Below are 15,186 nucleotides of genomic sequence, written 5' to 3'. Positions count from 1 at the left end.
AGCTGAGAATGAGAACCTCCAGGTAGCAGTTGTGGATGGTGCGTTCTGTGGGTTTGGAGCTGAAGGGAGTTAAGCAGGTGGGATTCTTGAAGGTAGAGGAGACCAGTGCATGATTGGATTTTAGGAAAGAAACCAGAAGAGAGTGAAAAGTTAAGGTGGGGATGAAGGAGGCTAGTAATCAGGGCAATTTGAGACTCCGAGGACAGCTGGAAGGAGTTTGAAGTAGAGGGCAAGAGATGTCAATGTTGGCGACAGGACGATGAAAATGGATTGTGGGAGGAAGTGACTGTGATAATTGATGCCTTTTGCTGGCTGTTCAGTGGACTGCATGAAAGTGGTTGATGCCAGTTCAGGCCTCAGTGAAATGGATGGTGTGCCATGCCCTTTATGAAATCATCTTAACTGGCACTTATTAGCCCACTTGTGCCAATCTCAGCCAAGTTCAATCTCAGGCAAGGGCGAAATGGGCATGGAAACCTGAATCCTCTTCTCTTTCTCTCCTGGAGGATGTTCCTCCTGGTTGGGGTTGAGGGAGACTGATGTGGGGAAGCCTGAATTGCTGGTGCCAAAATCTCCCCAAAACTATTAGCAGATCTTTTTTGGGGTGATCTCATGTAGGCCACAAGGCAACTGCTCTTTCTTTTTCTCTTCACTGTTGGCTGGAAGACAAATGCTGACTACTGTCGCATTGCAGTCCCAGGAGTCATTCAGATAAAAGTCCCTTTCATCTGACTCAGAAGAACTTAGTCACATCTTCGCCCCCATCTCGATTTACTTGGCAATGGAAAAACCTGCTGGTTTACAAGGTGATTTATTGCTAATCTACTTCAGCCTCCTAAAGCATCATCTGTGCACAGCTTTTAGCACACTCTAGGCACACATCTTCACTTTCCCTCTTAGCTAGCAAATCTGCCTCGTCTGGCATGTGTAGGATCTTGTTTGAACAATCTCCTTTCCTAAGTAATCAAATGAGCACCAGTGGGTTTTTTATGTATGTTAAGGAAGGGTTTCTTCATTAAATTCCTAAAACCTGTTAAACTGGGTTGAATTGGAGGTGCCCTAATTTTTCCTTATTAAGGGCCAGATTCTGATTACTCTTGTCCTGGGGTGCAAGGTCAGGGAGACACACACGACCTTGAACTCAGATCTTGACAGGTGACTTTTAAAATGTATCCGGGCTTTACCCTATATTCCATATTGGACCTAGATCAGTGGGAGTCTTGAGAGCCTAGGGAATACAGGATCAGGTCCTTTCTCTCTCTGTGCGTTTCAGTTAAATGGATACACAAATTTGATTTAGGCCCAGAATTTAGAATTAATTTTTCTTTAAGTGATGGGGTGAGGGAAGAAAAAGGGTTTTAATAAAAAATGAATAGAGATGTTCTGGTGAAACTTTGGGAGGAAATATCAGTGATCACTGTTTCAAATTTTAAGCACTCTTATGAATTACCATGACCCAAACACACCACTATGGTGCTACTGCCTCAGAATCAGAATGTAAAACTGAATCTGAAGTTGACTGATCTAGATGAGTGAAATGCAAAAACAAACACAAATGTCATAAAAGAATTCTTTTAGAAATGTTAATAATCGAAGAGGGTTAGAAAAGTAGGTAAAAAATCAAAAGTGATTTTATTATTTTATATTAGTATTCTTTAGAGTGTTTTGAGATCCGAAGCTGTTTGATAATGCTAGATTTCATCCACAAGAACATATGACTGATGTCACTACTGGTATATGATTTGCCTTGTCTTTTTTTTTTCCCTTTTTGACCAGGGTGTGGCGTTTGTAAGAGGATGATGCCATCTTTCCAGCAGGCAGCCACAGAACTGAAGGGTACATATGTAAGTGAGAGAATGACAAGATGTATAAATGTCAAAGCAAAAAAACCTTACGTTTATCTTCTGAGTATTTAAGTATTAACTGAAGCAGGAAATTTTAACGGATTTCAGGTTGGAGGAGAAATATTTTAAGCAACTCCAAAAACAAAAAACCTCCCCCAATAAACAATCCAGCTCCAAATCCTTTCACAATGTTTGCTCTTGATTTTTGTAGTATGGAGCATGAGATTTTGCTCACTCACCTCCTACACCAAGTGTGACTCCTGCTGGAACAGGCTATGGTTCTGGTCCTACACACACTTACCCACATGCTTACTTTTAAGTATGTGAGTAATCCTGTTGATTTCAATGGGGCTGGTCATGTGAGTAAAGTTAAGGAAGAGTTTACAGGACTGGGATCCAGTAGTCCTTTTAGCGTGGTGTCCTGTCTGTGGAGGTATGTCTGCATTGCAGTGGGAGATGTTATTGCATCATGCATGGACATACTTGTGCTAGGTGTGATTGAGCTAGCTCGTTAAAGGAGCAGTGAAGCCATGGCAATGTGGGTGATGAGTGGGTGCTGGGTGGGATTGTACTTGGGCAGTTAGTCTATGCCATTTTTAGCGAGCTAGCTAGTTTAAAGCTAGGTTGGGTATGTCTACCCAAGCTGTAGTCACATCTCTTGTTGCAGTGTGGACATATCCTGAGAGTGGCCAAAACTGGATGCTGCAGAGAGACACTTAAATTCTCATAAAACACCCAGTTTTATAACAGGGAATCACACTCTGGTGGGAGGGGGGAATTCCTCCTGACTGCAGCTGGTGATCATTCTCTGTCAAGAAGCATGAGGATTGATTGACCTTGTAATTTTATCTTAGCTTTTATAAAACCACAGATGATGATGATTCTTATTCGTAGCAATGTCAGTCCTATTTAGAATTTCATTAAAGTACTGGTTTTGGTAATATCCAGCAACAGTGAGTTCCATAGGTGAGTTATATGTTGCATCAATAAGATTTAACATTGATCATAAAATCATAGAAATGTAGGGCTGGAAGGGACCTCTCAAGTTCATCAAGTCCAGCCCCTTGTGTTGAGGCAGGACCAAATTAACCTAGAACTTCACTGACTGGTGTTTGTTCAGTCTGTTCTTAAAAACCTCCAATGGTGGGAATTCCACAACCTCCCTTGGAAGCCAATTCCAGAACGTAACTACCCTTATACTGTAGTTAGAAAGCTTTTCCTAATACCGAACCTAAATCTCCCTTGTTGCAAATTAAGTCCATTACCTCTTGTCCTATCTTCAGTGGACATGGAGAACAATGGATTGCCATCCTTTTTCTAACAGCCCTTAACATATTTGAAAACTGTTATCAGTCCCCCTTAAGTCGTCTTTTCTTAAGAGTAAACATGCCCAGTATTTTTTAACCTTTCCTCATAGGTCAGGTTTTCTAAACCTTTTATTATTTTTGGTCCTCTCTTCTGGACTTCCTTCAATTTATCCACATCTTTCCCAAAGTGTAGTGCCCAGAGCTGGACAGAGTACTTCAGCTGAGGCCTTACCAGTGCTGAGAAGAGCAGGACAATTACCTCTGCACCTTACACATAACACTCCAGTTAATTTCATTTTGGGGTGTATTTGCTTTTTTCACAACTGTATCCCATTGCTGACTCGGATTCAATTTGTGATCCACTCTAACCCTCAGATCCTTTTCATCAGTACTAACTCCTACCCAGTTATTCCCCATTTTGTAGTTGTGCATTTGATTTTTCCTTGCTAAGTGTAGTATTTCACACTTGTCTGTATCAAATTTCATCCTGATGATTTCAGAGACTCTGAAATCCTGTTGATTTCAGTCTCTAATTTGTCAAGGTCATTTTGAATTATGATCTTATCTTCTAAAGTGCTCTCAACCCTTCCCAGCTTGGTGTCCTCCACAATGTTATATGCATACTCTCCACTCCGTTATTCAAGTCATTAATAAAAACATTGAATAGTACCGGACCCCGGACTGAACCCTACAGGACCCCACTAGATAGGCTCTCCCAGTCCGACAGTGAATCATTGATAAACTACTCCCCACGTGTGGTCTTTCAACCCGTTGTGCACCCACCTTGTAGTAATTTCATTTAGACCACATTTCCCTGGTTTGTTTACGAGAATGTCATGTTGGGATTGTGTCAAAAGCCTTACCAAGATATATCACATCGACTGCTTTCCCCCTCCCCACTTGAGATCTTCAAATAAGTCATGGGCAGCATGAAGGTCAAGATTTTATATACATATAACAAAGAAAGTCGGAGAGGGTCTGGGTACTTGAGGCGAAGGAAAATGACTGATGGAGATTTGGGTCAGTGCAGAGTTTAAGCTGAGTTTGGTTTCCTCCTAACTGTGTTTCATCATTCAGGTTGTCACAGATGGCAGGCTATGCCCCGGAGAGGCTGCATGTGGTAGAGCAGAGGGGTTGAAGCCTTGAGGTTCATTGGCAGGACAGTTCCAGTCAGTGTTTCTTGTGAGTTTTAAAAATCCTCACACTTGCACTCTCTCCCAACTAGTTGTTCTTAAACTTGGTAGACACATATGTTAAATGTTCGTTTGCTTAGGGCAACTCCTTGGGAGTTGCATGTATTTCTTATGGTCAGAATATGGCCCTTGAAGATATTTTTAGAAGCATTCTGGTATTGCTGATTTACAGCATTACAATTCCCCCTGTCCTCCGGTGTGAATTCCGTTGAATTAACACTAGGTTCCTCTGTGCATGACACACCGGTCTGGTGGGACAGTTGAATTGTAATGCTCCAGGACTTCAGGTATACAGGAATGAGACACATAAACATCCACATGTGTGACCAGTGTTGGGGGAGGTTAGCTCTGTGCAGAACACACTGTATTTTCTTGAAGTTTTCTATTGCCTATTCCACAAATAATCCCACTTTTTACAGGGGTTTCCACTCAGGCTGGAGAAGTTAAACCATTGCTCCTTTCCCTTCCTGTCCACCCCCAACATTTGATCATTTCCCTCTGCTTTTTAGAACGATCTTTCAGGAGAACCATCTTAATAATCTAGTGAGACTGAATGCTAGGGTCCCAACACTACAGCAAGCTCCATGCAGGCAGACACCTGTGCCGTTTGGAAAGTTGCTGATGTCAATGGGGCTTCGTGTTGGCACAGGGGGTCTTGCTAGACAGAGTTGCCAGATCAAGACTTTGGTCTGACTCACTGCAGGAGAGGCTGTTTTCTCTCATATAAGCTCAGTCCTTTGTTCTAAATTCAAACCCAGTTTTCCGTGGGCTAATCTTCCTATGTTATCTAACTTTATATATATAAAGTAAGTGTAAGTGTAAAAGTGTGTGTGTGTGTGTGTATTATACTGCACACTTCACAGTTTTTCCGTTGTGTACTTTAAAGCAATAATGACCTCTGGGTCAGGTGTTTCCTGGCAGTTTGTGACTGGCTTGGGCAAGCTGAGGGTTTGGCCTTTTAACCCAACCAGTCACTAGGTGCCAGGAAATGCCAGGTTCGGAGCTCCTTATTGCTATTAAAAGCATGCAAATACAAAATGTCGTGACTACTGATTTAATAGGTTGTAAAAATGAAAAGGTGAACTGTACCTGACGTTGGTTACTGTATTCTCTCTGTCTTTTTGGTGTCTGTGCTGTGGCCCAGAGGAAAGCTAGATGACATTTTCAGTGTTAAAGTAGGTTCATAATTCACACTAAATTGCACAACGGTGCAAAAGGAAAAGACCAGCTCATAATTTGAACAGACCAGGGTATCTCTGTCCTGCAAGCAGAGAGATTCCAGTTATTAACTTTGGATTCCTGTAACTGTCATCCTCTGGCTCCAATTCGAGAAAGCGCCCCTAGTTGGCAAAGCACTTAAGCACATGCTTAAGTTCCCATTCATATCAGTTACTTGCTTAAGAAGACAGGGTTGTCTAGAACACTAGACTGAGACTCAGGCGACCTGTGCTCTATTCCCGGTTCTTCCACTGGCCTGTTGGGTGAGCTTGGGCAAGTCGTTTCACCTCCCTGCCTCAGTTTTCCCATCTATACAATGGGGAGAATAATAATGACCTCCACAGTAAAGTGCTCTGAGATCTGTTGATAAAAAGTGCTGTATAAAAGCACGGTATTATTATTAAGTGCTTTACTGAATCAGGGCCTGTCTTCAGTTCATGTGGAATCTTAGGGCTTCTGGAATAAGACACATACCGAAACGTGTCAAATGAAGGAAGTTACTGTTTAATATTCTATTTGCTTTAGCTGGGCTGGAACTTGTATATTAAAATTCTGCATCTGTTATAATGGGTTTTTGTTCAATTATACTCCATTCAGTGTGTGCAGATTTAGACAGAAAGCAATATCAGGGTATCTCCATTAAAATGGGCTCAGCATTGTGTGTAACTTAAAATGCTTATTTTTTATAATGAGTACTTGGGCAGAATTCTTATGACTGATGCTTCTGAATCAATTGAGGGCAAGCCAAAGCTCCTTTCTTAGAAGTTATCGTGTTAGTACATGTCATGTGTTTTACTTTATTGCATGGGATCAGCAAAATCCAGAAATGTTTTACAATATTGAGCATCACACATTGCATGGAAGTTTTGATCTCCTCTTTCCTTTGGAATTCTTAAAGCATATATTATAGCAATTTTGGGATCCTTTACGCTCCCATTTATGTCTATGGGGCATAAAGCTCCCGTTCACTTTAGAGTGACCATGTGTTCCTGAAAATAACCAGAGGCCAAATTCTCAGCTTGTATCTTACTTGAAGTTAGTAGAGCTACAGCAGTTTACACCAGCTGAGCCTCTGGCCACAGGAATGTCTGTGTGGAGTATTGGTGTTTTCTGAACTCCTATAGCTAACTTTGTGTTTTAACTTTGGTAGCTTGTCCCTCAGAAGAAACATAATTCTTTGGCTTGATTCTCCATTCCTTTGGCCTGTATAGCCATTTGCACCAGTGGCTCTCAGACTACTGTACCCCTTTCAGGAGTCTGATTTGTCTTATGTACCCCTCCAGTTTCACCTCACTCAAAACTACTTGCTTACACAACCAGACATAAAAATACAAATGTGTCACAGCACACTGAAAAATTGCTTACTTTCTCATTTTTACCATATGTTTATAAAATAAATCCATTGGAATATAAATATTGTACTTAAATTTTAGTGTATATTATATAGAGCAATATAAACAAGTCATTATCTATGAAATTTTAGTTTGTACTGACTTCATTAGTGTTTTTTATGTAGCCTGTTGTAAAACTAGGCAAATATCTAGATGAGTTGATTTATCCCCTGGAGGACCTCTGCATACCCCAGGGGTACATGTATCCCTGGCTGGGAACAACCGATTTACACCATATAAAGTTATCGTTGTGGCTTGGTAGCTTGTTGCACCTAGTCTGCATGTGTGTAAATGACAACACAAGGGACAAGGCATGGAGAATCAGGTCCAGTACCTGTAGGGTCAAGTAAAATGGCTCATTGGTGGCTCAAAGAAAATTCATAAAAGTAAAATGAACAGAAGGCTGATGTAAAGTCTGCTCCTTTGTGTTTGCTAGAGTAGGTGTCCTGTCGCCAAGTGGGGGAAAAGAGACAAAAATGTCTCCTTTTGTAACTCTCCAGTACCTTCTGAGTAAAGCCTGACTGACCTTCATGTGAGGATCTTGTACTGAAGATTTATTTCAAGCTGGTTCTGAGCACATTTTGTCCATGCCATTTGCTGCAGTCAGGAAACTGGTATTAAATTCTGTTGTGGTATTTTAGCTGGAAAGAGAAAATCCTGTTTCCAGAGGGGTTTGCATTAAGCCCATGCTAAAATGATTTAAACTGTCAATGCCATTAAACTGGGTGGAGTTAATCTTGGAGTTGTATCTCCAGGTTGTGGGGTGACCTCTGTGTAAATCCCACACCCACAGAAATGGCTAGCTAGATCCATCCACAACTTCCCAGTGTTTTAAAAGTACTTGAGGGGCAGTATGGTCTGTAGGTGAGTATGGCACAGGGTTGCGAGCCAGGAACTCCTGAGTCTTAATGTCCAGTTTTTCTCTGATTCACTGGTGTCTCTATGAGACAAGTCACTGCACCTCTGTGCCTCAGTTTCCTCATCTGTAGAATGGAGATCATGCTCACCTGCCTCACAGGGCCATTGTGAGGCTGAGTTAACATTTATGAAGTATTGAAGCACTGTGTGTTATTTCTAGAAGTCATGGATGCTTGGTATCAAAGGCATTTGCTATAATTGATGTATACTTAATCCTGCCTCAGGATGGGGCTGGACTAGATGACCTCTTGAGGTTCCTTCCAGCCCTACATTTCTGTGATACTAAGTGATGATGGGTGAAGATGGCTTTGTTTGTTTAAAGAGCCTGTGTGCGGCTCGGAGCCCAATCTTTTTTCTAGAAGCCTCTCAGAAGGGCTCCTTTCCTGTTGCATAAAATGAAAGCGAACTCTATTTGTAAATTGCAGTAATGCTCATTTATGCCCCCTCCCACCCATAAGTGCAAAGCTACTGCTCAGGAAATTTGGCTTTCTAGCCTTTAGGTGAGACTTTAAACTGGCTGCCCAAGTGGAGACTAAAGAGGTGAGCTAGAACTGCTTGTATCCTGGCTAATGTCTGCACACTTACTGAGCTGTGGTACTTGAGAAACAGAATAAACCAGTTCGTCCTGCCACTTGAAATGTAAATATACGGAGATGGCATCAGTAAGTCTATTGAGCAAGTCCCCTTTGAGTACTTCTATTAGACGGTGCATATAAATGAGTAATCTGTTGTTCAGAAAACGAGGAACAGAAATGAACTGACTAGAATGTTTCTTCCAAGCTGTATATAGCAGACCAGGCTCTGATCTCTCTTTCATCAAAGCAAACCAGAGTAATTCCACTGGCTTCAGTGGTGTGTCTGTCACTTTGCAATAACGTGAGTGCCATCTGAATCTGTCCGACTATTAATCTGGGCAGTTTGTTTCTTCTTTTGAATTTGCAGTGACAGTTTCTATATTATTGTGAATAGCAGGAGGGCAAAGAGACAAATGGTTCTGTTCTGATTTTGCAGGTGCTTGCAGGGATGAACGTCCACTCTGCTGAATTTGAAAAGATAAAGGAAGAATACCATGTCCGGGGATACCCTACCATCTGCTACTTTGAGTCAGTCCTTTTTACTTATTCTTTAGAAATCGTATATTAATTCATAACTTCATGTTCCTCCTTATCATCCAGCACAGAGACTAAATCTCGTTTTGTTGCATTAATAGGAAGGGAAAGTTCCTGTTCCACTATGAGAACTATGGTGCTACTGCGAAGGATATAGCAGAGTGGCTGCAAAAGTAAGGCATTGAGCTTTATGTACTGTTGTACCTTCTGTAAATAGCAAAACAATCCAGTCCCCTTCTTCCCTCCCCTCCTCTCCAGAGACCACACCACTGATCTTAACTAAACTAGTACAGGTTAACTCTGATTAATGTTTGTTTTCAGCATGCCTGCTTTGTGTTCTACAGTTGCAATGGGTTGCTAGTATAAGGCTGTCTGTGGCCTGTCTTTTGTGGCCAAAAAGGTTTGCTGATCTGTGGAGTTCAATTCCATTTCAAAATGTGGGCCTAAATTTTCAGTTCTTCTCCCAGTGCTTGCCTATGTCCATTCCAGTGTAGGTGCGTGCGCGTCGTGAGTACTGCTGCCGGAAGCCTTTTCCTCACTGGTATTGTCCGGGCTGGCTCTCGTGGCGGCTCGATGTCAAGGTAGATAGGGAACTGCCACCCCGTCAGTTCCTTCTTTCCGTCCGTGACGATTGCTGGAACGCTTCTACTCATTCTGTGAACTTCTCCTCAGTGTTACTTACACACGAGTGTAAATAGTTGTTAATAGTTGTCGTTAGATAGTGTGAATAATCGTAGTTAGAATAGTTAGTTCCCCGCTCTGCAGTTCCTCCCGCTAGGCTCGGAGGCTCGGGGCGTGCCTTGCTCCTAACGCTTCAAAAGGTGTACCACTTGCACCAACAAGATCTGGTGAGCACGAGAACTGTCTAAAGTGTCTGGGACAGGGGCACATTCCTGCTAAGTGCCACCTTTATGTGAATTTTAGGCCGAGAATTAAAAAGAAGAGAGAGATCAGGCTCAAGTTCCTCCTGATGGAAGTGACACTCCATCCGGCCTCCAAGCGCCAAGTGGACTCAGCACCATCTACCTCCTTGGCACACAGAGCCCCAGCCTCAGTCAGGGAACCACCTCCTAAACTTACAGCTTGGGAATCACCTACATGGGAATGGACATGAGTAAGCACTCGAAGAAGAAAAGACGGTTACTAACCTTTCGGTAACTGTTATTCTTCAAGATGTGTTGCTCACGTCTATTCCAAAACCCTCCCACCTACCCCTCTGTGTCGGAGTTGCCGACAAGAAGGAACTGAGCGGGTGGTAGTTCTCTATATACCTCGACATGGAGGTGCCGCTCCAGGGGGCACTAGAGCCGAGCTGGATGATACCACTGGGGAAAATGCTTCCAGCAGCGGTGCACGCAATGTGCATACACCTGCCTTAGAAAGGACATGAGCAACACATCTCGAAGAACAACCGTTACGGAAAGATTAGTAACTCCATTTTTGAGTGACCAACTTGAGATACCTTAATGGGGCCTGGTTTTTCAGAAGCTGGGCACTCAGCACTTTTGAAAACAATGGGTCCCTTTAGCTGTCTCATGTTGGTCACCAAAAGTCAATGCATCCAAAATCGCTAGTCGCTTTGGAAAAATTCGGCCATGATCCTTATGATGGATATTGGATTTTCTTCGTTGCTAGTGGCAGTGCTTATGTCACGCTAAATATTTTTTTGGCTTGTTGGAGGTATGTGGGAATCTATAGTTGAATCGCTGTACATTTTTATAATGCTCATTTTGGCTAGATTTCTAGTGCAAATTGGCATAGCTTCACTGAAGTCAATGGAGCTACTGGAAAGCACTCCGATACTATGGTGATGAGGAAAACCCAATAACCTATACAGAATAGACTAGAATGCCAGTTTACCACAGCTGAGGACCTAGCCCAGGGATTTTATCAAACTTTGAGAAAATCAGGACTTTTCCCCCTTGCTTTACCGCACCCAATATGTATTCCAACACCATGTTCTCCATATCTTGCTTGATTCTTCAATAGAGAATCTGTGCCTCCCTCATCCCTCATTCCCCTTCATCTTTCACTGCACTTGAGGTGTGGGGTCCTTGGAGCATTCACAGTTTGAAGGCCACGACACTTCACCATGCTGGGACCTCAGAACAGAGCCTTGGCAGCATTCCCGTTGACATCCATGAGAAATTCGCATGCAGAGGGAGTGTAGGATGCAGAGGTTGAATACTATGATGTGAATCAAAAACCAGTTTGACTTTGGTCTTTTAAGCCTGTCTCAGTCCATGAAGTCTTCAGAATTGAATGAGTGAGACAGCAACTCTAGCGACCGCATAGAGATGATTACCCCTTTAGAGCAAGGATATATGACTTCATTACCTGCACCTTTTATGCCTTTCAGCCCTGCAAGGATGTGGTTATCTCCTGGCTACCACATGTGAAACATTAGATGTTTGGTGTTTTTTCAGCCTGCCCGCATTACATCCAGATAATCCCTGTAGTGTACAATGCTTTTTATATCAGCGCTGAGACAGCTAGTGAACATGGCTACTGGAAGCAAAGCAGAACAGCTGCAAGCTCTTTCCACTGATAATCTCTGCTAACAACCCACTGTGGGCTTTGGCTGTGATTGCAGCAGTCCAGAGCTAAAGTCACCTGTCTGTCCTCACTTCATTTTCAGTACATGCTTAATAGTTTCCCAAAAGACAATCTGAGCAGTAGCTTTCTTGCCCCTTTTTTGTAATCAATATAATTTTTAAGAAATCACATTCCGAAATTAAGAGTACTTGGATTTTGCCAGTAATTAATGTTGCAATTAAAATTGTATATGGTGTGGGCCTAGCACATGCTAAATATTGTATGAGACAGAGTGATCTGCAGTACAAGTAACAAATAATGTGACAAGGGCCTAAAAGTGTAATTAAATAGCTTCAGGTCATATGTATTATTTTAAATATACAGCATATATGTAATTGAAAACTCTCAGCAAATAAGTCAGCCTCTGGTTGAGAGAGAGGAAAGTGGCTTCCTTTACAAAACAAAAATGGTGTGGAGCAGGCAGTAAACGTGTACTCTACACGTGTGCCAAGATGAGCTCTTGGCTCTAATATCCTGTCTCCAGACTTTGGGAATTCTCGGGGGGTGTGTGTGTGTGTGTGTGTGTGTGTGTGTGTGTGTGTGTGTGTGTGAGAGAGAGTTCTGAAATAAGAGGGTTTGAGGGTAAAGAAAACCACTACAACAGAACCTCTCTCATTAGGGAGCTACTTTGGTACAGAACATTCTGATCAGACGAGTTGGTAGGCTGACCATCTGGGCAGCCGGGATGTGTCTTCCCAGAATGTCCATTGTGGCTGGTGGTTGGGCAAACCATCATGTATACTGAGAATCCAGCGAAGGTTTGTGAGCAATAGAAAAGATCTATAAAACTGTAAAATGTAAATATATCCTCCATGGAGTTGCCTTTTCCCCCCCTTTTCTCAATAAACTTGCTTTCAGTATTTGGTCATTCAGCCAGCCTGCCCTTAACACTGGGGGAGGGGGAAACAGTAATTTAATTTTGGGGTCGGGGAGGACAGCGAGAGAGAGGAATATAAGAAGATTGAGTCAGCCAGGGTAGTTTTCCCTCAGGATAGGATTTAATAGTTTGGAGGATTCCGGCATCTTTCCTACTGCTTACTCAAGACTTTTGTTTCTTATGCTAGAGGCTTCTAACTCATCAATCTGCAGATATTTGACCTCTCTTATCTTCCTAATAGACACCAAGATAGATGTGACTAGTAGCTCATTGAGCCTTAAGACATTTTTATGAGGATGGAGAGGTACAGCAGTCATACAGCTGCACACTGCATGGTTAATACATTGGATGCTATCCTGTACATATAGTGCTAGAGCACTTCTCCTGCAGCCTTTCCTATCCTGATGATACAATGCATACAGTGACACAAGATCATCCATCTTATTGATGGCATTAGATAAATGATCTTCATTGATGTCGCCCACTTATACTCCCCTTTCTTGTAACAACCTCCAGGCCCAACTCCTCATAACTGATTGACTCAGCAATCTCTTCCTTATTCTTTCCTTTTTTTTTAAAAACACTCAATTCCTACGTCCTGCTTTTTTCAGCTGCATTGATCCAGATGCAAATTGTCTTAGTAGGTTCTTAGCTCCTCTCACTGGCTTCTTTTGACCTCCTGTTGGGTCCTACCCAGACACTCCACTGCCCAGTTAAAATATTCCACTTGTTGTCCCTTGTTCTTCATTGAAATAGCCCTTGTTAACCCCTGCACACTTCTGTCATTCACTGTCCTTAGCCACTGAATTTGCCTTGCTCCTTAACATACCCCAGGTGCTTAGATGGCATTTCAGCTAAGCGCTGAGGTGTCTCCTGTGCTCCTATCTAGCCTTACTAACATACACACAGGATTTTAAGTGAGCCATCCATGTGGCTTTTCCTTAACTTACTAATTAAGTCCTAAAATAAACTATATGGGGCCTCCAACACTGCTTTCCTTAGGTTCATTATTTCCTTAGGTTGATCTTGTTAGTCATTTTTATTAGTGGACTTGGACCCCCATGGCGCTAGGTGCTGTACAAACACAGAACAGAAAGACAGCCCCTGCCCCGAAGAGCATACAAACTAAGTTAGTGCCTTCTTTAATTAAAACTGAAGGATCCTCACTCAGACCTGATAAAATTCTGTCCACTAATGGGGAACAAAAACTCCCCATCAAAATTCTTAAAACCACCATATGATCCTCTTAAAAAAATCCCTCTTTAAATCCTACTTCTGCCAGGATCCTTCATATCACTCCCATCTAGCATTGATTAGACAAGTGGCTTTTTCGGCTAAATCCTTTGTTTTATAGTTACAAGAAGCTCCTCACGCACAACCACTTCTTTTGTCTGTTTTGTCCACCTATTGGGTTCTCTCTATGAATTAGATTATGAACTCTCTGGGCAGGGATTGTCATCTTCATTTGTCTGGACAGTGCGTCGCACAATCGGGACCTGATTCTTGATTTGATGTTCCTAGGTACTATTGGGAATCTAAATAAATGGCATGGTGCATCCCAATTTACTATGCAGTTGTTGGAATTCTTGGGCCAGACCTCTCCACATATGTAGGCAAAATCCACTCCCTCTATCTGTCTATATCTCTTTTCTGCTGTTTTTAAACGAGGCTTTCTGCCTAGAAATGACAGCAAGACACGATAAATAAGTTATCCTCCACTTGCCGTTCCATGTGCCAGGCAGCTGAAACAGGAATACATTTTAATCAAAAATAGCAAATCTGCTGCCATCAGAGAGGGGCCAGAGCCAAATCTGAACTTTGCTAAAGTTTTTGAGGATGTTTGATTCCATGTTTTTAATTCAGCTGGTTATAATACTGTATCAACCAAGTCTGTATTCAACTGTTCCTGTGTTTTGAGTCTACTGTATTATCAACAGCATTTTAATAAATGTCAGATTAGTACAGCTCTTAGCATCTGCCAACTTCTTCTGCTTTTCCTTCTTCCTGTTACCGGCGTTATCTGCCGTCTCTTTACTGCCCATGCTTCTGAACCACCCAGCGTTGTGGAGCGCACCGTTCTGGGCTTTCAGGCTCAGCGGCATATGCTTGTCATACATAACACCTGAGATGTTATTTCACGCTCTTTTAGCACTCCCCAGTCTGGACTGTATCTTATGTTCAAATTCACTGTCTTCCTCAATCCAGCTACCAAAGTCTGATTAAATGGAACTCCTTTAATCTCTATATCCAGTTTTCTTGTGGCACGTTTACTGACCCACCCATACCCTCAGTCTTAGTGATGCTCATTTTCATGTCATGCTGCTTAGCTGGTCCTACCGCTGGTTTACTATGTCCTCTAGGCCTTCTTTTGAGTATACCCATGTTGCTGTGTCATCTGCAGAAAGCAGCGTCTCTCCGGTTCCCATTAGAATCTGTCTGCTGACGTAGCTGTCAATATGATAAACTGCCATCTGCCAACTTCTGCCTCTTTAGTGTACATTTATGGAAGGGAAGAAGGGTAATCTTAAGGGTGAGGCGTTGGACTGGAACTCCTGAGATGCAGGTTCAGTTTCCAGCTCTGCCACAGGCTTCCTGTGTGTCCTTGAGCAGTCACCGAATCTCTGACTCCAAATCCAGCAAGGTACGTCAGCACATGCCTAACTCTAAGCACGGGAGCAGTTCCAGGGAACTCAGCGGGACTAATCATGTATTTGAGGTTAGATATAGGTCTGAG

The 15,186-nt window shown here is 42.5% G+C and overlaps 1 protein-coding gene across 1 annotated transcript in view; it reads left to right on the top strand.

Annotated features, from left to right (window-relative positions):
* PDIA5 (protein disulfide isomerase family A member 5) overlaps positions 1–15,186 on the top strand; it is a 127,034-nt gene that overhangs the window by 49,966 nt on the left and 61,882 nt on the right. Inside the window, exons 8-10 of the mRNA XM_067549632.1 lie at positions 1,777–1,844; positions 8,883–8,974; positions 9,082–9,153. Coding sequence (XP_067405733.1) covers positions 1,777–1,844; positions 8,883–8,974; positions 9,082–9,153 — 232 coding nt within the window. The remainder of the gene's footprint in view (positions 1–1,776; positions 1,845–8,882; positions 8,975–9,081; positions 9,154–15,186) is intronic.

Source organism: Emydura macquarii, unplaced genomic scaffold, assembly GCF_026122565.2.
Source record: "Emydura macquarii macquarii isolate MOO-44397 ecotype Brisbane River unplaced genomic scaffold, CSIRO-AGI_Emac_v2 contig_1253, whole genome shotgun sequence".
Classification (NCBI taxonomy): Eukaryota; Metazoa; Chordata; order Testudines; family Chelidae; genus Emydura; species Emydura macquarii.
Note: the sequence above shows the minus strand (reverse complement) of the source record. Positions and strands in the feature narration are given on the sequence as shown.